The sequence below is a fragment of the Sinohyriopsis cumingii genome, chromosome 19, assembly GCF_028554795.1.
Source record: "Sinohyriopsis cumingii isolate HCF-2022 chromosome 19, ASM2855479v2, whole genome shotgun sequence".
Classification (NCBI taxonomy): Eukaryota; Metazoa; Mollusca; class Bivalvia; order Unionida; family Unionidae; genus Sinohyriopsis; species Sinohyriopsis cumingii.
The window spans coordinates 19,005,240-19,027,275 of record NC_142979.1 but is presented as its reverse complement, the minus strand read 5'-3'; the positions used below and the strand labels follow the sequence as shown (position 1 = coordinate 19,027,275).

The following is a 22,036-nucleotide window of genomic DNA, read 5'->3' as shown; positions in this document are numbered from 1 at the left end:
TGTATGACTGTTTGTCTCTAGTTTATTTTATTATTTTACTAATTCAAGTTTCATTAGAGACTCGTGTATCTTTTAGATCCTGTCATATATAATTCTTATGATGATGCATATCATTTATTACGTTACGTAATGACGTAATTGTTGTTTTAAAATAAAAGACGTCATCCGTTACTTTCAAAACATTTCGTGCCTGAAGAAACATACATTAAATGCGAAACCAGTTGCACAGAATTTTCGGCGTTTGTGTTGTTCTTTTTATCACAATTATACATACATACATACATACATACATACATATATATATATATATATATATATATATATATATATATATATATATATATATATATATATATATATATATATATATATATATATATATATATCTTACGTGGATATATCTAGACTTCTGAGGAAAACCTTAGTTACAAAATAGTCCGTCGAAACTTTAATGAAAAATATCTCTGTATTAATTATATTTACAAAATACGTATAAACTTTAATCTTTAAATTGTAATCATATTAAGTGACTTCAAAAAACACGGCAAGACAGCATGCATTTTAGTTATTAGTTTTTACAGCTACACAAACATCAGCATGAATGATTTTCCAACTTTTTACTTGAAATTATATTTTTCATTTGGGGGACAAGCCCTGTTACGTAATAAGGCTGGGTCTAAGTTGTTGGTTCTAATTGTGATTCAATTCGAAGAGCAAAGATTCATATCTGCTAGCGCATTATACGATGGCAGACCTGGGTCTATTCCGTTCGCATTTGGTTGTCGCTTTTATATTGTTAAATACTCCGTAAAAAAGTGAGCTAAACGCTTTGAGTGTTGTTTGCTAGACCAGTAACGAGATGCACATGCACGAAACAATGACTTGATACGTTTCCATGCATTTCACTAAGATAATTTTTTTCCCAGTCACAGGGTACAATTCAAAATTGAGATTCAGTGAGGACTTTATCTAGTTGCAAACAAATAGCTTCAGTTTCAGTTTCATGTGTAACGTTTACGCAATTTACATATCATATCTCCAAATAAGTTGTTTTAATAAATCTTCATGCAATCAAAAATGGCTTTTAAAACTTTGCTCCATACTGATATCTAACTTGTTCATATTGACAGGAAACTTAAGATGTACACGTGGATACTAACTGAACTCTGGCTTAAAGAAAATCCGCACAAATGTTAGAACAGCATCTCAACTCGTATTATGGTCAGTCTTGAAATGTCATTCAATAAACATCTCTTTGAATCAGATGGATAATAATGAATCGAAAGAGAGAGGAGCTTAGAAAACTATTAGAATTGTAACGAGTTCTCATGATTTCTTCTGTTATTCTTTGTATATTATGCTTCAGAGCTATTTTCATTTGTTGTATACTTGAAAGACGACTCAGATGAGTGCACTTGCGTTGCTTCGATTGTCTACTGGTTTTTCACGGTATTCAATAAAACTATGTCGAAGATTGGTCACTTCACGCTTCATGGTTGATGCCGTGAGACTCATTGCCATACGCACGCGCACAAGCCATGGCTTATCCTTAAAAGTGTTGGCGATGGCCAAAGTTTTTATGGCCCTGTCACGTGGATCGGACCCTTGGTGATTGGAGATCGCACTTAAAAGCGGTTGCACTATTTGGTCCTCTCGTTTTCCTTGAAAATAGTAAAATGGGCGGGGCGAACTTTCATTGCTTACAATCGGTAAAGGTACACCACCTACAGCTTTCTTGACATTGCTCATCAACAATTCGGGATGAAGGTGCCTTTTGCTTCTAGTGCTACGTTTCGAGACGGTGCTATTCTTATCGGATTTTACCGAACGAGTGGATTCGCTGCGTGCATACACTGGATGCGAAGCACGTGTTGTGTCACCATCTTTTCCTATCTTCATGTTTGGTGTGGAAGCACTCAGAACAATTTTAGATTTGATTGAGCCAGTTTTCCTGTACTTTCGGCCTTTATTCTCCGCTGCTTCTGTTGTTTCTGGTTCTTTGGAGTCCTTTTCGTCCTTTTCTGCTGGTCGTTTTTGGATTGGGATAATCTGCGAGGACACACTCACAAGTCGGCTCCTGGGCAATACTGTTGGAAATTTCACCGTACTTCTGGTCTCGTCCTTGTCATCTGACACAATGTCTTTCATTATGGGTTCTGGGGAGCCGGAGGACGCTTTGTCTTCTTTGTCTTTATCATCGATAACTTTTGCCCCTGCGCCAATTAAGTTCTTCAATCCTTGACCTACCAAAATCCCTGCTGATGCTTTTCCGATCATTTTGCCCCACTTTGTATTCTGACGCAATTTCGGTCCATACGTTTGAAGTGCTGTTAGGTTTCGGAAATATTTCTCCGGACCATTTGGGTCGGGATCCTGAATTTCTGGAACCCTCCTGATGTTTTCTTTTTCTTTCTGGATTTTCTTTTGTCCCATCATCGGACTTTGGGAGAATCCGTCTAAAATGACACCATGACTGACGAGAGGACCCGTGTTGAATGAACGTCTTTTTAACGAAGAGGCGTTGGGACCGAACTTCATGAATGCCTTTTCCTTTGCCCTGTCACTCCAAAGTTTGATTTTTCGTAATGTCTGCAAAGTTATCGATTGTGTTTTTGTAACCGGAACACGAGTCCATTGCTTTGTTAGTAAAAGGGAAGCACATGCTTTTTGACCTTTTCGTAGAGCCAGATTTAATGGAGTCAAATTATGCCCCTCTCGTGCCATTGAGCAGGTAATATCATGGTTCACAAAAATTCTCAAAACTCCCAGTTGACCAAACTCTGCTGCCTCGTGCACTGGGGCTCTTTGACTTTCAATATGAGAGAGCTCACTACACCACATTCGACTTGGGTGTTCCCCGACGGGTTCGTCTGGTCGAGCACCGCTTCGGATCAAAGTCTTGGCCAAATCAACACATCCGTAATGCGCAGCAATGTACAGAGATACCTTCATTTGGAATCTCGACTGGATCTCGTCTTGAACAAGTAGCGAAATTACTCGAGATGTATGACCCATGATACTCATATTTATAAACTCAGTCCATCCATCCCAGCATTCCATTTTGACTGTATTCCCGCATTCAATATCATAATCCATCAAAATATGCCTATCAAACATATTCTTACCGGAAAGAGTTGTGAGACGAAAAATCGTCAGCGGGAGACCAGTTTTCTTGGCAACAATCGTACGCAAATCATCTACCAACATTCTTTCAACGTTATAATCTTCTATTATTTCCAGTATTTCATTGTTATGGGAACATATTACAAATAATACGGGTTTGACCTCCTCCTTCATGCAAACCCTAATTGTTGAGCCGGGAATGATACCTAAATCCGTGAAGACCCATGAATCGTCAAGGTCTGAGCCGCCGTAGGATAGGACCAGGATTTTTTTGTCCTGCTTCACCAGCTCGTCAAAGTATATGTTAAGCTTCTCCTGCATTATCTTCTTGACTTCTCCGACGGTGAGGCCAATGGTGACATCTACGGAGATTCGCTCCCCGTCATGAACCCCAAACACAAGCATGCCTGGAACAGCCAGCTTGGCGGTGAATCAACCCTCTCAATATCCAATGAGTATTATCCTACAAATGCAACAAAATGTTTTTTTTTTTTTCAGACGTCTTTGGATTTCTGAAGTATTAGGTTTCCGTTTCTCAAGAATGAAAAAGGACGCACTAACAACTGGTACAACTAATCGCATATATTTGCACAGTATATGTATTCAGTGTACTAGGCGTATATTCTTTTCCTTTGCGTACTGATGAAACTTAACCTGGTAATGATTCCCAAGAAAAAATGGTCACAAAGATGATACGTTCCAACCGTAATATACTATTTCAAAAGGAAGGAGTAAGCATTTCTTCTGTCAATGCTTTGGCTTTGCTGCAGTGCCTAATAAAAGAAAGAAAAAGAAATTTAAATTACATATTCTAAACAACCGTTCACAAATATTGATATAAAGTAGCTCGAACAATTCGAGTTTGACAAAAAAAATTAATGGAGTCGTTTGAGACGTTTGATCGTACCCTGTATGTCGATAATTTTCCCCTCACAATCACTATGATTTGAATATGTTAGGAATCAATATTTCCAAAAAAAGTCAGTTTTAAACAGACATACTATGAACAAATTACATAGTAACTGTTTCTTCAAAAGCTAGAAAGACAAAATCGATTAAATCGAAGTCAATACAAGTCAGAACAGTACAATATTTCATATAATATGAACTATCCAGTACAAAACATCAATTATCTTGACTCACGACCAATAATGCCATTTATACTATGTTATGTACATTTAATTTGCATTTTTGTTAGTTAGTTTGCATTTTTTTTATAAAAAAAAAACAAACAAACTATTTCATTGTATGTTATTGGTAATGTAACATTGTATGTTGGATTTGACCTTGTCCAAAATCAAGTTCATTTTCTACCTCATGTCATAGGTTTTCAATCTGGATTACACATTTCAAAATTGTGCTGTAATTTCGATGAAAAGTGCAACTGCATCCTCCTTACTGCACTCAAATTGAAATAAGCATTAAATTTCATAGCGTCTTTTTGATAATTGCAGTTGAAAGACTTCATATTTTTCCCACATTATGATTTCAAACATTCAATGACAGAAACAGAAACACATTTGCAGATGTCAACACGCTTCTCCCTAACTTATTAAATCTCATGTATTTTATGTGGACTCGTCACATACAAATCCAGTCCATAATCACGGAATTTCCTAGAATCGAGAAAAATACAAAAATATATTCATTCAAGATCAAATGGAAAAGTTGTTGCAATGCACATTCATTCACAATATGACTCCAAATTTAAAGTTTAACTAGACACGCCATTTTCTTTCGAAAGTCGAGCGCGCGACTAAGTTCAAATTTATCTGGGCGGAGTTATGTGCGCAGTAATAATGTTGATTTGTGTAATGATGAATATGCGCTTGTGTATTTAGTTTAGAATGCGGCATACATTCATTTACGTTGTTTCTTGTAGTGTATTGTATTTATATAATTAAACCTTAGGTAGAATAAAGAAAATGAGCAGATAATAAAAAGGTTACTGCATTTGTATGGGAAAATATGAACTCGTTTTGTCGGAAGGATATACTGCACTCCCAAGGTCGTGCAGTATTCCATCCCAAAACTCGTTCATATTTTCCCATACAAATGCAGTAACCTATAATTATTGTTGTTCAGGGGTTGCTCTTTGCTATTTACGTTTTATTATTTTTTGGTGGGTCGTACTCACAAGGTCCCTGGAGCTGGTCCCTTTGTTTTCCTTCCCGGTATATTTCTTTATAACATACGCTTCCTTCCTCAGACACCAGGTCTTGCGGCTGGTTTCTATATCATGGTCCCTAAACTTTTGTGATCATGACCAAGGATCAAATTTAATGTATTGTGTGTGTGATATGTGCGTGCTAGATTGTTTTAATCATATTATATGGTGTTTTCTTTCAGGAATGACCATTTTATATATTTTAATTTGCTGTGCTTATTTACGTACAGAAAAAGAAAAAAGATATAAGGTATAATAGTTGTATTAAATTATGTGTTGTGATCGATCTCCGGTTTGAGTCTAGTAATTACTGTCTAAAAAGTGACGAAATCGGAGGTCTTGTACATAGTATTATATATATATATATATATATATATATATATATATATATATATATATATATATATATATATATATAGAGAGAGAGAGAGAGAGAGAGAGAGAGAGAGAGAGAGAGAGAGAGTATACGTATGTATTTCTCCAGTCTTTTCCCCCATAGTAATTGTATACTTTTAGAGGGTCAAGAAATCACGCATGCGTCATGATTAACATAACTAAATACAAAACACATGGCAAAGACGGATTCGTTAGTGACGACAGCATTTATCGTCTTGTCCAGCAGCATAATTACCTACTAGATGTAGTAAAAACCTAATACGAGAGGGAGATAACTAGTTTACCAAAAGGGTCGACAGCAAAGCTCGTATTTAAGCCCTTTAAGCCCGGGCTTCAATTTACGGTGATATTCGACTTACAAAGTTGCCCCAAAACTTACCGAAGGATCCTGTCAGTATCAATAACGGTTTGGGGTTGATTTATCCACCCATGGTGCTATGAGCATGTTTACAACAGTCAACGATACCTAAAATTAAACACAGAGCAGCAAAGGAGTGGAGATGGGACCACATTTCTGGATCTGGGGTCCACCTCCAGATGTGCAGTATGGTTTGTTCGACACCCACGAGGTTGTCCCTAACCTCCGAAGACGCATTACGGTATTGTGAACTCGCCTCCCCCACGCATAAGGGTCTGACTCCCCTGATGGGCCTTGAAATGTTGGTTTGCATCGGCGGCTCACCTAAAACGAGCTAAAGAAGAGGTCGAGAGGTTTTTGTTCGTTTTTTTTTTAACGTTTTTCTGGCCGACCGATATCTCCTACACGGAGCCGGCTTCAGCCGCGAAGATCCAGTGGCTTCAGTTCCGCCCAAGTTACTAATCAAGCGCAGAATATGAGACAGCTGTTAAGCGCGTCTGCTGTTATCGGGCAGTTAAGCTTTTCGGACTCGCGCAACAGACATGCTCAGTTTTCACCGTTATGAGAAAGAGATCGATATTTTTGCTCCATATTTGGAGAGGCGCACCCAGATACAAGTGACCGGTTTACAACACTGGAACTGGTCGTAAAGTTAAAATTGGTTCAATCCGGCCTGCAGAGATGACAAGACCCGTTGCTTTTCTGGTGACAATAAGTTCAACGCCCACTCCTCGTGCGGAGTCGAGGCTGGGATGAGATGTGAAAAGTCATATGTCCAGTAATAAGTTCGTAATATATTTCCTTCTCGGTTTAACGAAGCATTCGTATTGAATCAAGAAAGCATAATGAATTATCTCCTTTTGGATGGGTGTAAAAAATGACCTTGGTCATCATAAGAAATGAAATATAGAAAAATACATAATTTTATAGAGAATGTTTAACGATTAATCATTGATATTCATTAACGAAAGAATCTGAGCAAATATCTAATACTAGTATACCCAGTCATGTAATGCTAGTATACCCAGTCATGTAATACTAGTATACCCAGTCATGTAATACTAGTATACCCAGTCATGTAATACTATAGTCTGACTCTACAACCCCGTTTGTTTGTACCCCCCAATCGATTTCAAAAACGAGAATGTTTAATGTGATAAAGAGTGCACAGAACTAAGTCAATTGAATCATTGATTTATAATTTCTAACTGACTGTGACAGAATATTACTAATCCTAGCATCCCCTGCACCATTTCATGTTTAACGGACTTTCCATACTAACACGGCGCCATATTGCGTACACTATAGGCTAGTTTATTTCCATCAGACGACATAATGACGTAGTTCATCCTGTTCGGTAACTGCTGAATAATTGCGTAAATTCATCACGTTGAGAATTTGGAATTATACCCCTCTGCATATATGAACATATAAATTAAACCGCTTGTTAAATCCACATGAAAAGCAAATTTTTAGTTGTCATTATTTTCCTTTGCTTGATTTGACTTTGTAAATATCGGAAGCGGACGACTTATCTATGTACATCTGACGTCGTGATACACCCCTTTGCTGAAAATGGACTTGTCCAGAAACTGGAAATGGATCCGACCATGTCCGTCTATTGCACTGAAAACTTCCGTTAAGCATGAAACGCGCATAAGATGATGGTGCTAGGGCCCTCTACTCAGAGTCAGTTAGAAACTGTAAATCAATGAATGAATTGAAGTTCCTTGCACTTTTTATCACATTAAAGGTTTCCATTGTTTAAATCGGTAGTGGGTACAAACAAACGGGTTTGTATTATCAGACTATAGTATACCCAGTCATGAAATGCTAGTATACCCAGTCATGTAATACTAGTATACCCAGTCATGTAATGCTAGTATACCCAGTCATGTAATGCTAGTATACCCAATCATGTAATACTAGTATACCCAGTCATGTAATGCTAGTATACCCAGTCATGTAATACTAGTATACCCAGTCATGTAATACTAGTATACCCATTCATGTAATACTAGTATACCCATTCATGTAATACTAGTATACCCATTCATATCATACTAGTATACCCATTCATGTAATACTAGTATACCCAGTCATGTAATGCTAGTATACCCAATCATGTAATACTAGTATACCCAGTCATGTAATACTAGTATACCCAGTCATGTAATACTAGTATACCCAGTCATGTAATACTAGTATACCCATTCATGTAATACTAGTATACCCATTCATGTAATACTAGTATACCCATTCATATCATACTAGTATACCCATTCATGTAATACTAGTATACCCAGTCATGTAATGCTAGTATACCCAGTCATGTAATGCTAGTATACCCAATCATGTAATACTAGTATACCCATTCATGTAATACTAGTATACCCAGTCATGTAATGCTAGTATACCCAGTCATGTAATACTAGTATACCCAGTCATGTAATACTAGTATACCCATTCATGTAATACTAGTATACCCATTCATGTAATACTAGTATACCCAGTCATGTAATGCTAGTATACCCAATCATGTAATACTAGTATACCCAGTCATGTAATGCTAGTATATCCAGTCATGTAATACTAGTATACCCAGTCATGTAATACTAGTATACCCATTCATGTAATACTAGTATACCCATTCATGTAATACTAGTATACCCATTCATATCATACTAGTATACCCATTCATGTAATACTAGTATACCCAGTCATGTAATGCTAGTATACCCAATCATGTAATACTAGTATACCCAGTCATGTAATACTAGTATACCCAGTCATGTAATACTAGTATACCCAGTCATGTAATACTAGTATACCCAGTCATGTAATACTAGTATACCCATTCATGTAATACTAGTATACCCATTCATGTAATACTAGTATACCCATTCATATCATACTAGTATACCCATTCATGTAATACTAGTATACCCAGTCATGTAATGCTAGTATACCCAGTCATGTAATACTAGTATACCCAATCATGTAATACTAGTATACCCAGTCATGTAATACTAGTATACCCAGTCATGTAATACTAGTATACCCATTCATGTAATGCTAGTATACCCAATCATGTAATACTAGTATACCCATTCATGTAATACTAGTATACCCAATCATGTAATACTAGTATACCCAGTCATGTAATACTAGTATACCCAATCATGTAATACTAGTATACCCAGTCATGTAATACTAGTATACCCAGTCATGTAATACTAGTATACCCAGTCATGTAATGCTAGTATACCCAATCATGTAATACTAGTGTACCCATTCATGTAATACTAGTATACCCAGTCATGTAATACTAGTGTACCCATTCATGTAATACTAGTATACCCAGTCATGTAATACTAGTATACCCATTCATGTAATACTAGTATACCCAGTCATGTAATACTAGTATACCCATTCATGTAATACTAGTATACCCAGTCATGTAATGCTAGTATACCCATTCATGTAATACTAGTATACCCAGTCATGTAATGCTAGTATACCCAGTCATGTAATACTAGTATACCCATTCATGTAATACTAGAATACCCAGTCATGTAATACTAGTATACCCAGTCATGTAATACTAGTATACCCAATCATGTAATACTAGTATACCCATTCATGTAATACTAGTATACCCAGTCATGTAATACTAGTATACCCATTCATATAATACTAGTATACCCAGTCATCGTTTTGTTTTAAAGTTTGTTCCGCACGTTTGACGGATAGTTCGCATGGCCACCTGATGCCAAGTGTAGTGTTGTATGAATTCGCTGGGTTCTCAGCTGACCTTAATCGGCCTAGTACAAACACATAAACCGCACACACACACACACACACACACACACACACACACACACACTGGGTCTTTTCTGTGACTCATGTGTATATGACAGATTCACCGAAGTCTATTCAGAAATGGAGGCTCGAGGACAGACAAGGCCATACAAAATCAAACTACTTAATAAATATGTGGGAATTAACATGGTGAATCTCATTTATATAGACTTACATACAAGTTTAATTGGGGAAACATTTCATAAATACAGCTCTGATGTGTTCCAACTTCACCAATATGTTATGAGGCTATCGAATTGAGAGAGAGAGAGAGAGAGAGAGAGAGAGAGAGAGAGAGGTCAACTCTGTATTCAATGTAATAATCCACCTTAAACATCAAAGCAACAAAATATTTTTAATCTAGACTTTTACTTCATCACAGGTGAAAACAACATTTGTGCTACGGTACGTATTTAGTTTGTGGAGCTATTTCGATCTCATCTGATTAGTGATTTTATTATACCGCCGTAATTAATTTGGTTTGGTTCATAAAATGTCAGGATTGTTCGCCGCCCATAACTTTTTGTTAGAGTTACCCTTTTTCATAGATTTATCGAAGGACAAATATATAATTAGGAAATATGTTCAACAATGAACATGTACACTGAATATTTCTCTCTATTGCGTGAAGAAATTAATGGTGCGGTATTGTTTTTATCGACTGATTTTTATGTATGCAATTTCTATTTTTGTTAATGAACGATTTTCATCTCTGCAAATATTCATATGAAATGATATACTTTTATGTATGCAAATATCCATTTTTGCAGCAACTGCATTATCATAAATTGCAACAGCAGTTTAAGAAATGTATGTTTGACCGTGGAAATACATATATTCTGTTTCTTTATCCTTCTAGTGTTGCTATTTACAGATATTCACCTCTCCGTCAATCATTCAATATCATTCTGTCAGTTAATTAAGTAATCAATCTAACTACACACACACACACACACACACACACACACACACACACACACACACACACACATACATACATACATACATACATATACATATATATATATATATATATATATATATATATATATATATATATATATATATATATATATATATATATATATATATATATATATATATATATATATATATATTAGTATTATGTATAATACATGCTTATTAGAAGCAGTATGAAAATAGTTTCCATCTACAAAATAAGCCCTTTTACAATAAAAAAGAATCAACATTTACACCTTCTAGTGGACGTGATATTTATCTCGATTTTTATATTGAAGCAACTAAACAAGAAATTTTAAATAGCAGTCCTAAAAGAAAACATTTTACAAACATATCTAAAGAAGAATTAAATTCTTTACGTAGCTTATCGCAAGATGAAAGCATTATTATTAAAAAAGCGGATAAGTCTAGCACCATAGTAATTATGAATAAGGAGGATTATATTAAAGAAGTGGAAAGACAATTAAATGATGAAGAATATTACACAAAACTTTCCTTTATTCCTTTTGAAGAAACGAAAGAAAAAATAAGCCAATGTATTAATTTAATCTCTGTACACAACTGTTCTATATATGATGAACTAGATATCTTCCCAAATAAAATACGCACACCTCAGTTTTATATTTTACCAAAAATACATAAAGCTGTTGATAAGTCACTACCTTTAGGATATCTAGGTAGACCCATTATTTCTACATACAACTCAGTTACAAATAATATATCGCAATATATTGACTACATTTTACAACCACTAATGAAATCACTACCTTCATACGTCAAAGATACTTTTGATTTCATTACCAAATTGAAATCTTTACCGAAACTAACGGAAAATTCATTCCTTGTTACACTTGATGTGGTTTCACTCTACACGAATATACCACACAATGATGGTGTCGAAGCGTGTAAATATTATCTTGAAGATAACGAATTTACATATAAACTATCCAAAGAACATATTTGTGATTTGATAAAACTTGTGCTCGAAAATAACTTTTTTCAATTTGGTAATACACACTATCTCCAAAAAATGGGAACAGCAATGGGTAGTCCTATGGCACCTGCTTATGCATCTTTATTTATGGGAAAATTAGAAAATGATTTTCTAAATAAATGCCTCTTAAAACCGGATGTATGGTTAAGGTTTTTAGACGATATTTTTATGATTTGGAGTTATTCATTAGAAGACCTTTATTACTTTATAGACAGTTTAAACAAATTACATCCAACAATAAAATTTACATTCAATGTCTCTAAAACTAAAGTTTCATTCTTGGACGTTGATGTCATGAAAAATGAAAATAATGAAATTACTACCATGGTTCATGTTAAAAACACGAATATTCATCAATATGTTGAATATTCTTCATGCCATCCTAAATCATGTAAAAATGGGATACCATATAGTCAAGCAAAAAGATACAGAAGAATTATTTCGGATGATGCTGTTTTTAAATCATCTTTGACAGAGCTAGGTCAGCATTTTTTAAATAGAAATTACCCTATTGACATCATTAATACTGCTTTCCAAAAGGTATCTTCTCTTACACAGCTTGAATCTTTACAATATAAAATCAAAAATAGAAATGAACATATCATTCCTTTTGTTATTGAATATAATCCAAGTTTGCCTAATATAGGTAAGATTATCAATAAATATTGGGATTTATTAAACTTATCATGTAAAGCAAGTGTTAAATCGCTACACGATAGCAAACCCACACTTGCTTATAAAAGGACTAAAAATCTGAAAGATTTCCTAACTAATTCCAAATTAGAAAAACCATCATATAAAATAGGATCATCAACTAAATGTAATAGACCTAGATGTTCACACTGTTCATTTATTAATGAAAATACTTCTTTTAATAGTAATAATACGAAAGAAATTTTTAATATGCGTTGTGACATTAATTGTGCAACATCAAATGTTATTTATTTGATAACATGCAAAAAATGTGGCATCCAATATGTTGGACAAACCAGTCAACAAATATCTAAACGTATGAACCAACATAGATCAGATATAAAAAATTATATCGATCAATCATTTTCATCTCATGTTGCCGCACATTTTAACAAAAATTCCCATACATTGCAAGATTTCTCCTTCCAACCTATTGTTAAAGCTGATTCTGAAATGGAACGTCTACTAAAGGAAACCTATTGGATTCACCGTCTTAATACGGTATATCCAAAAGGTCTAAATTCAAAAACACTATATGACATTTAGTAATTTTTTATTAATTTTTAATTTTTTTTTTTTCTGAATTATGTCCCCTGTTTACAATTAGATATGAATATTTCATATTATTTTACTTTGCAGAAAATCTTAATTGGTAAAAGTATAATCTAATAACATAAAAATAAGTTTACTAATTCTTTAAAAATGAAATTGAATTTGTAATTAATTATCAATATAATATGATTAATTATTTATAAAATACTTGATAGTAACCGTAATGCACACCATATTTTTATTAAATAAATTGAGTTCTGATAACCACTTTAACAGCTATAAAGATTATACTAGTGTATATGTTGATTACATTTATCTTTGTAATTATTTTTTTTTTGTGTAATTTGTTTTCTTTTCTTCTAATAAGCATGTATTATACATAATACTAATATTACTAAAACTGTTTATCTCTATTTGTTGATAAATCGTATATATATAGTTTTCAGTAGAGATATATGTATCTTTAAGATCCAGTTTTATATATATATTTATGTATTAAGATATCATTAATCTTTGCTGTATATGCACATCTCCATGTAAATTATTCGTTAAAGTATTAGATAATTACGTTAAAAATGTAAGCTATGACGTCATCTTGTTTATATCATTGTTTATTTCATTGATCACTTAGAAACAACATATTTAATGACGTAAGCAATGATATTGAATTCAGTTTGAATTCAGTCTGATGAAGCATTAAAGCGAAACCGGTCACACATTCTACGTGTTGGTGTTGTTTATTTTATAATTTATATATATACATACATATATATATATATATCAGCCTACACACTTAAACCGACCTTTCTATCTATATACCTACCTGCCTATTTATATATCCAATCTCCCTACAAACACACACACATACATACATACATACATACATACACATTTTTATATATATATTTACCTACCTACTTATTTTTCCAATACATAATGGTCATTAGATCCTTAACAACAGTTTATTTACTTCGCCCTATAACAGTAAAACAGTAAATAGCAACAACGTCTGTTATTATCCGTAATTGGCTCTAATGTCTTCTTTTCCAATCCCATCGTCCGTATTTTACGATCAAATGTAAAATAATGATATGTAAATAAACTCTTTCTAATTGTTTGTCTTTATTAATGACAAGGTCTCATGTCTCAAATGGTATGACCTCAAAATATAGTCCAAGTTTGATAGTCACATAACAGACACTAAAACAATGAATAACTTGTTCACTAACAGTAAGGATGCCTAATTATTGTCTGGCTTGATGTTATGCCAAGAGATATATTTGACACAATTCTCTGACAAGGTATCAGACAGATATAAACTTGAAGCAAACTAATATGTTGTAAAACCATGTTGAACGGTATATTGTTTCGATGAGAGATATATGCCAAATAAATGTAAAGTTAGACGGGTCAGACATGCATGCTAATCGCCATTGACCCACTTTCGGCCTAGATTGTCACTGGGTGGTTTGCAAGATCAAACATATATTTTAAAAAAGTTCTTACTTATGTTACTATGGTTTCAATATATTTTAGTATTTAGCATTTCGTTCGGAGAAAATTCTGTTTCCAATAAACACCTGTATCAATCATAAGTACACGCATGAAGTAGTTTTCGACGTTGAAATCCGAAGTACACGCATGAGGTGGTTTTTTTGACGTAAACATTTGATTACACAACGTAGGAATTCGTAAGGATCTTGGCAAGGTGTGATTTTCAACGTAAAAATTCAGAAGGATCATGGCATGGAGTGATTTTTCGCGTAGGACATCGTACTAATAGTAGAAAACCACTTATTATTAGTACTTGTAAACAGTATCAAGCTACGAAGAAGGAGAGAAAGGTGCATCGTTTACGAAATAGAAGGTGCCCACAAGTAACGTTTATAAATTACATGTGCATAAGTACAAATTACAATTTAGATGTCCATAAGCAACAATTACAAATTACATTTTCATAAGTAACGATTGCAAATGACATACAGGGCCGCTGAGGGCTATCAAGGGCCCTGGGGTAAAAGAAACACCCGGGCCTCTCCTAGTTCTTGTTCAAACAAAAATTTTCTTTTATAAAATTAAAAAGTGTTGTTCAGCCAGCCCCCCGCCCCCCCCCCTTGTCGGCCCTGATGACTTGTCCATAAGTAACGATTACAAATTACAGGCCTTTAACCTTATATTTAGATTGTCTTGTGTTAAATTTATGTGTTTCTCTACGAATTTTAAATGCACAATGACTGATAAAAAATGTAGTCAATAAAAACCGATATGCAGGATTCGTCTGTATACTTATTATTTTAGTTATTAAGACTCTATGGTCTTAAAATAAGTAATAGAAAAAAAGTGAGAAGCAACAAGTTTATAAATTCAACAAATAATTTATTTACCAAGAATACAACATGAAAAAGTAAAAAAAGAACTTACGGTATTGGAAATTAAATCATAAATAACCATACAATTATAGACACACGTCCTAATGATTACAGATCTGAATAAACTTTATTGGAAATCCAAAATTAAATCCAACGCTGAAGCCGTTGATGTGCCTTTGGTGGCCAGTCTAGTGGTGATGTACTCTTATGTCACGTGTTAAGGCTCGAATAAACAGTAACACAAGAAAAAGTGAAAACAAAAAGCTTTAAAAAATACAATAATTTATTTCCCTGGAAAAATTATGCAAAAATGAAAAAAATATGAACTTACGGTTTTTTACAATCAAATCCAAAAATAATACAAGAATAATCAAGAATACAATTTTAGTAGTCCTAATAACAAAATGTTCTACTGATTTCACGTTCGAATCCCGACGAAGAATCCAAGATGGAAGACGATGACGTATGCTGCAATCTGTAGTGTTGAAGTCTACATTTCCTTGTAGAAACAAGAATTATCACTCCGGTTTCTGATAGCTGAATAATTTTTTTATATATAAAAAAACTGTCCTTGTTCAACCACTTTACATAAGCACACGTATTTTCCAGAAAAATACAGAATTAATCCTTATAAATCCACGTAATTTGAAATAACACCAAACAGCACTACATACAACTTCTAGTGTAAGAAAAAGCCCAGCTGCAACTGAGAATAATTATCCAAAACAGAGATTATATGGTCTTGTAAAACGGAAACAAGGGGTCACGTGATCATCTTCTGGAAGTTTATATAAGCTAAACTCTTGTTAAAGATCACGTCTACCCAGTGTGACCCTGACGAAAACCAATTATTTTACTCTGAGAAATGAAAAAATAAAAATTGTTTACATCTTAAACCCAAAGTCCCATCATGACCTCGACAACAACCAATCATTTTAAAATAAAACACAACTTGTTTACGTGGATGCTACAAATTTTGAAACAAGGTCAGGATTTAGATCAACACCTGGTGTTTATAACCTAACTGTCAAGGTCAAACTATTGTAGGAAAAAAAGTATCATCTCTAGCGAATAAATTTGTATTACAATATCATGTAATGAAAAATGAAAATTGTTAAAACTGACAAACAATTAAATTGAAATAAATATATATTAAATCAGATATAATTAAATCAAATATACATAACATGTACCAAGCGACTTTTGTTGGATCACCAAAATACAATCCAATAATATATCCTTATTTGACATTTCACTATAAATTAGTGGCTTTATTTCCAAGAATATTATTTTTGAAGAGCACTTTGTATTTCCAATGAATAAATAATCTGAATAAATAAAATTCCAGCCCAAACGAACTACTGAACACAACAATAGAACAACTGATTATGCCTCAAGTTCTTACAGCACGAATAATTAATGTAAAAAAAACCCCACAATTATTCAATGTGAATTTTAATGGTCCCTTTAATACAAAATACGCTGAACATTTTCAACCGCAGCAAACAAGGATTAATTTTAGCAATGCAACGACTTGTACCACAACTTTGATGTTAAAATCCTCGTTTCTCGTCGTTCTGATTATCAACAACTCAATCTCTCTAACTATTATGTAAGAAAAACAAGATTCTACAATAAGGTTTATAGACTGGTCTCCGTCAATATTTACTTTACATCTAAGGTGGGTATCAAATTTTAGAGAAGAAAATATATGTACAACACGCTGCAGTACAAACGAGAAAAGGACGCAAACAATGGAAAACGTTAACACCCACTCATTTATATTTTCTTTCAAAATTGTTGTTGGTTTGTTTGTTTTTGTTTATTTGATTTGAAACCAAGGCTCCCCCTCAAAAAAAAAAACAAAAAAACAAGGAAAGTCATATAAACCGAAGGTGAGGATGTAGACTAGGATATTTAATCTGGAATTAGAGATATACCAGGTATGTGTGTGTGTGTACTTGTGTGTGTCTGTGTGCAGGCCAAGTCAAAGGGAGGGGGTCATATGGCCCAGCCCTCAACCTGAAAGGGGCCATTTTATCAGTAGTTTTAGATATCTTAAATACTCTCGTTGTCTTTTACATCACTATATAGTAAATTATAGGGGCTTGATTTGGCATTCATTTTCAAATTCCAATACAACAAGGGCATAGGGGCCTCAAACTCCAGAAGTGGCACAGACGGACCTCTCTCAACCTTTGAAGGGTGGTCCCTCTGTGTGTGTGTGTGTGTGTGTGTGTGTGTGTGTGAGAGAGAGAGAGAGAGAGAGAGAGAGAGAGAGAGAGAGAGAGAAGGCAAAAGGGCGTGGAACACATGGGTTGGGTACACGCGGATGTTATGCAGTAGTCCAAGGTTAAGTTATGCAAAACACAGTCTTTATATTGTACATGCATTTGATCAGAGCGACTTTTCAAAATATACTTCTGAGCACGGCATTGTAGAATTGAATTCATATATCATTCTTTTCAAATTACAAACACTTTTTTAATTGTATCTACTTTTATCATCTATGTCTCGGCTGGATTGATGTATATCAATGCATACTGACAGGTGATGATAGAATCACATTCAAACGGCTGGATTGAAGTATATCTATGCACATTGTCAGGTGGTGATAGAATCATATTCAATCGAAAATCGGCCGGGGAGGAGAACAATAACTGACTTTATATTATAAACTGATCTATATTTGAATTTATTGGTTTTGAATTTATTGATTTATTGAAGCGTTTTTTTTTAAATGATAACACGCGCAAAGAAGCGAAACAGTTAAGGAAAGATGAATGGATAAGCGATAATTCCGAAGGAAATTAATTTACCCTAACAGAACAGTTTACCCACACAGCTGACATATAGTTAACATTTCAATGAAACCTTTTCGTGATGAATTCTTAAGACTGTTTTTTTTTTTAATGTATGTGTTTACAGTGCTAGAGAATTTCATTCCGAAAGGTTAGTACCGGTAAAATATATATATAATTAAACGGTAAAACTAGTCTGGAACAAACTCGGTAAAAATTTAAATTCTGGTTTTTACAATGCATTAACCGTTTAAATGATTTTTTTAATTCATATTTATTTATATCGTGCTTATTTTGTTGCCCCGGGGTATGGGGCATTTAAACGGTTGCACCGGATTTCATTAGAGTACTATAATTAATTACGTCATTCATTCATTCATTCATTCATTTGTTACGATGAGGATGTTGATGACGACGACGACGACGATGATTTAAATTCTTTTTAGAGAACCACATGTGTGGCATTCGCCAATATTAAATATATTGCTCCATAAAATTAACACATAGAACATTTTTTTATTATTATAGTGATACAATAGTACACCATAAATACTATCTCTGGACAATTGCACAGAATTATGTCACGGTATTTATGGCATAGGTAGATTGATGCATATCTAATAAAACTGTATTCTATTCATTAAATAGATAGTACGATAGATATATAAAACTAGTCGGATTTAAGAGAATTAAAGGTGGATATTTGCTTACCTACCATTAACAATGCATTTTACCTTGATGGATTTAATCTTGGTTGATATCAACATTCACCCGATTGATCCAAAAAATGATCTTTGTAAGATTCTCATCTGTTTTGTATTTCATGTATTACAGGTGTCACGACTGCTTATCTGTGTTATCAACCGGCATCAGGGCCTTAATGCAAACGGTCAAGTTAAAATACACGTGTTCAGCCACTCTGTTAATACCTGTTGTCATTAGAAACGCATTCTGCATCGTGTTTGGATGTATGGATGGGGGTGTAATCAGTCAATGCCAGGCAATCAAAGGTTTTCTTTTGGTGGAATCTAAGTACAATCTGTGTTATTTAAACAGTCTATATTTTGAAATTGAGCAAAACTAAAATTACAGCACATGAAGGATTCCTAAGTATTTCGTAAAACGTTGAATACGCATATTTAAAATCATGATAATATTAATTACAGAAGATACTTAAATTGCATGAATTTCATGATGTACAGAGGAGCCTCGTTAATCCGCACACCTTCGTGCCAGTGAATATGTCCGAATTAACGAGGCTCCTCTGTACATATAATTGTACTGATTACTTAAATTGCACGAATTTCATGATGTACATATATTTGTACTGCATAATGAAATGGAGCAAATGCAATAGCACTCCGAATTTTCGGTAAAGATCGCAATTCATAACCAGTGTAATTTCCAATCATCCCACCCGTCCCCAAATCCCTGTTGAATAAGCATGAAACTGGCGTTTCCCTCAATTATTTGCCATAGGATTTTCCAATTTTTTTTTAAAAAAGTGGATGAATATGAGAAGAGGACAATTTCCGCTGTAACGCAGCCTCAAGTGAAGTATCTCGACGTGTTTGTGTGGGATTATACTTGTAAGCTAAATACGCTTCTACAATTTGACGGGGTTACAGTTTTCTTACACCGCCACGTAAAAACAGAAAGCATCCAGCGGTCGTTATAGCAGAGGGTACTGACCGACTCCACAAGGTTCCATGATTACATAAATGTTCAGGAACGTGTCAAATATACGTTTCAGCAGCAACCGGACACACGGTTCAGCAGCAACCGGACACACGGGAAACCGGTTTCAAACAAATGTTTGCGCCGCTAATCAAGCCCGTGCGCATAACCGAGTTGCAAGTAACAAAAATATGATGGGGACTAAAACACAGTCTTGTTCTATTGTCAAGACGACCTTACGCGCCAAAGATATCATGAACGTCACAAGATAAACATTATACATCTCGGTATTTTGTCCATGCGAGGCATTACTGGACGTCCAAGAAAGGCTTCTTCTCTCCGATGAAGCCGAACTTGTTAACAACGGCACCATGGTGTTGTTTAACAACGTACATTATCTTATCGACTGAAAGAAAACAGAAACATGTTTGGATAACGTCGATGCTGCCGCAACGAAATTAGGACTCGTTCAGTACAGCGACAATTATGCAAGGTCCTCAGGCAAGTCTATGATGTTTACCAAGGACACAACTGAACATCGTGATCATGTCAAATATAACAGTGTCAGCGGGAGTCTACCCGAAGATAATCTTAATTGTAGTTTTGGTTTTATAGCGCGACAAGGCCAGATTATGGCCAACGGGTATTTTCCCGCATGATTTCACCCACAAACTTTTTCGGATTCTGCAAAGGCTTTCGTAAAGTTATTTTCGGGGCCAATCAGACAGTCGTATTAATTTGTTAGGACGACGACGACGATGTACTTTGACATGATGTTCTCGTCATCGATGACAAAGTTTGGTTATCCAAGCTGACGCTTTGGATGCACTCAAAGTATCCATCATTGGCCACAGAAGCAAGTTTGACTTTCAAAACAGGCACGTGAGTGCGTTTATCATCGGCTGTTAAAATACATGAGCCGAGACCAGACCATTGATACTAGCTTGCAGATTTCCCAGAAAGACGTCACTGTGTTGTAAATGATTTATTATTTTTCTCTAGAGCATCTAGACACGTTTAAGTTGTCTTTGCAGTGATTCTCTCAGAAAAGACTTTATTTGAGGGCTCAGGTTGTCAAATGAGGGTCATGGACACGCCTTTGAAACGTACGTAGTCTTCCAAACATTTATAGTGGGTGATTGAATATGTAAGTTCAAAATAAAATGTTCCACAAGCTTAAAGTTGTCATGCTGAGTCGAGGTCAACTAAGAAAAATCTCAGCCGCGATAAAAAAAAATACCTAAACAAAAAACAATCCAGAGTTCATTTTAAACTTTCCCCAGACAGGCTATCCAGAAACACACCGCTGATGTTGACGCTAATACAGGTGCAGCAGTTCGAAGCAGACAAATAACAACGTCGTAAGAACCTTTTTAATATTTCAGCGGCAGGGGTTGTCGTGGTGAAGCTCGACGGAGGAAAATATTATTTGCCTTGCTGCGGATCGGGCAAAGGCGCTCTACTGTCGCTAATGCGTGTGGCAAATCCTTGGGACTTATTCATCTTAACCATTGAAGGAGTAGGAAAAAATGACGACACAGCAAATGGCCGACTTGTTTTCTTGTTGTAGTCGGATATGGTTTTGATAGAACTAAATTTCACATTTTAAAGATGCTCGAGTTTTTGGATCGTACTTGTTCATCTTAACCGGATCTAGAGGCGGGTAGGCATCAATGATACCGTTGATAAATGATCACTGGCGTAATAGTCCATTAGTAATATTTGTCATCAAAGACGACAAAGTTGAAGAATCTTTGACACAGGCAGCATCGATATCGATATCAGATGAAATTCAGTCTGAAGACCTTAGCGTCTATCAGGAAGGGAATTTAACCATGTTTGGAATTCAGTACTTAAGATTTATCATTACATATACGTGATGGATTCTAACAGTCACGCGGTGACAATGTTGCTGAATTTGATGACGTGGTATTGGATCAGCATGAAGGGGATTCTAATATCGATGGTGATTTTGTTCCACTCGTCGACGAATATCTGCGTCAGAGTGGCGTTAACCAATCATCGTATATACTTGAATATGATCATCCCAAGGGCCAACTAAAA

At 34.8% G+C, this 22,036-nt stretch overlaps 1 protein-coding gene across 2 annotated transcripts in view; it reads right to left on the bottom strand.

The window, feature by feature from the left end:
• Window positions 1-433: 433 nt before the first annotated feature.
• Window positions 434-22,036, bottom strand: part of LOC149775224 (protein ANKUB1-like) — a 74,690-nt gene continuing 53,087 nt past the window's right edge. For both annotated transcript variants that reach the window (XM_089943745.1, XM_089943743.1), the window contains exon 2: window positions 434-3,896. In XM_089943745.1, the coding sequence (XP_089799871.1) occupies window positions 1,402-3,528 (2,127 nt within the window). In that variant the 5' untranslated portion in view covers window positions 3,529-3,896 and the 3' untranslated portion in view covers window positions 434-1,401. The remainder of the gene's footprint in view (window positions 3,897-22,036) is intronic.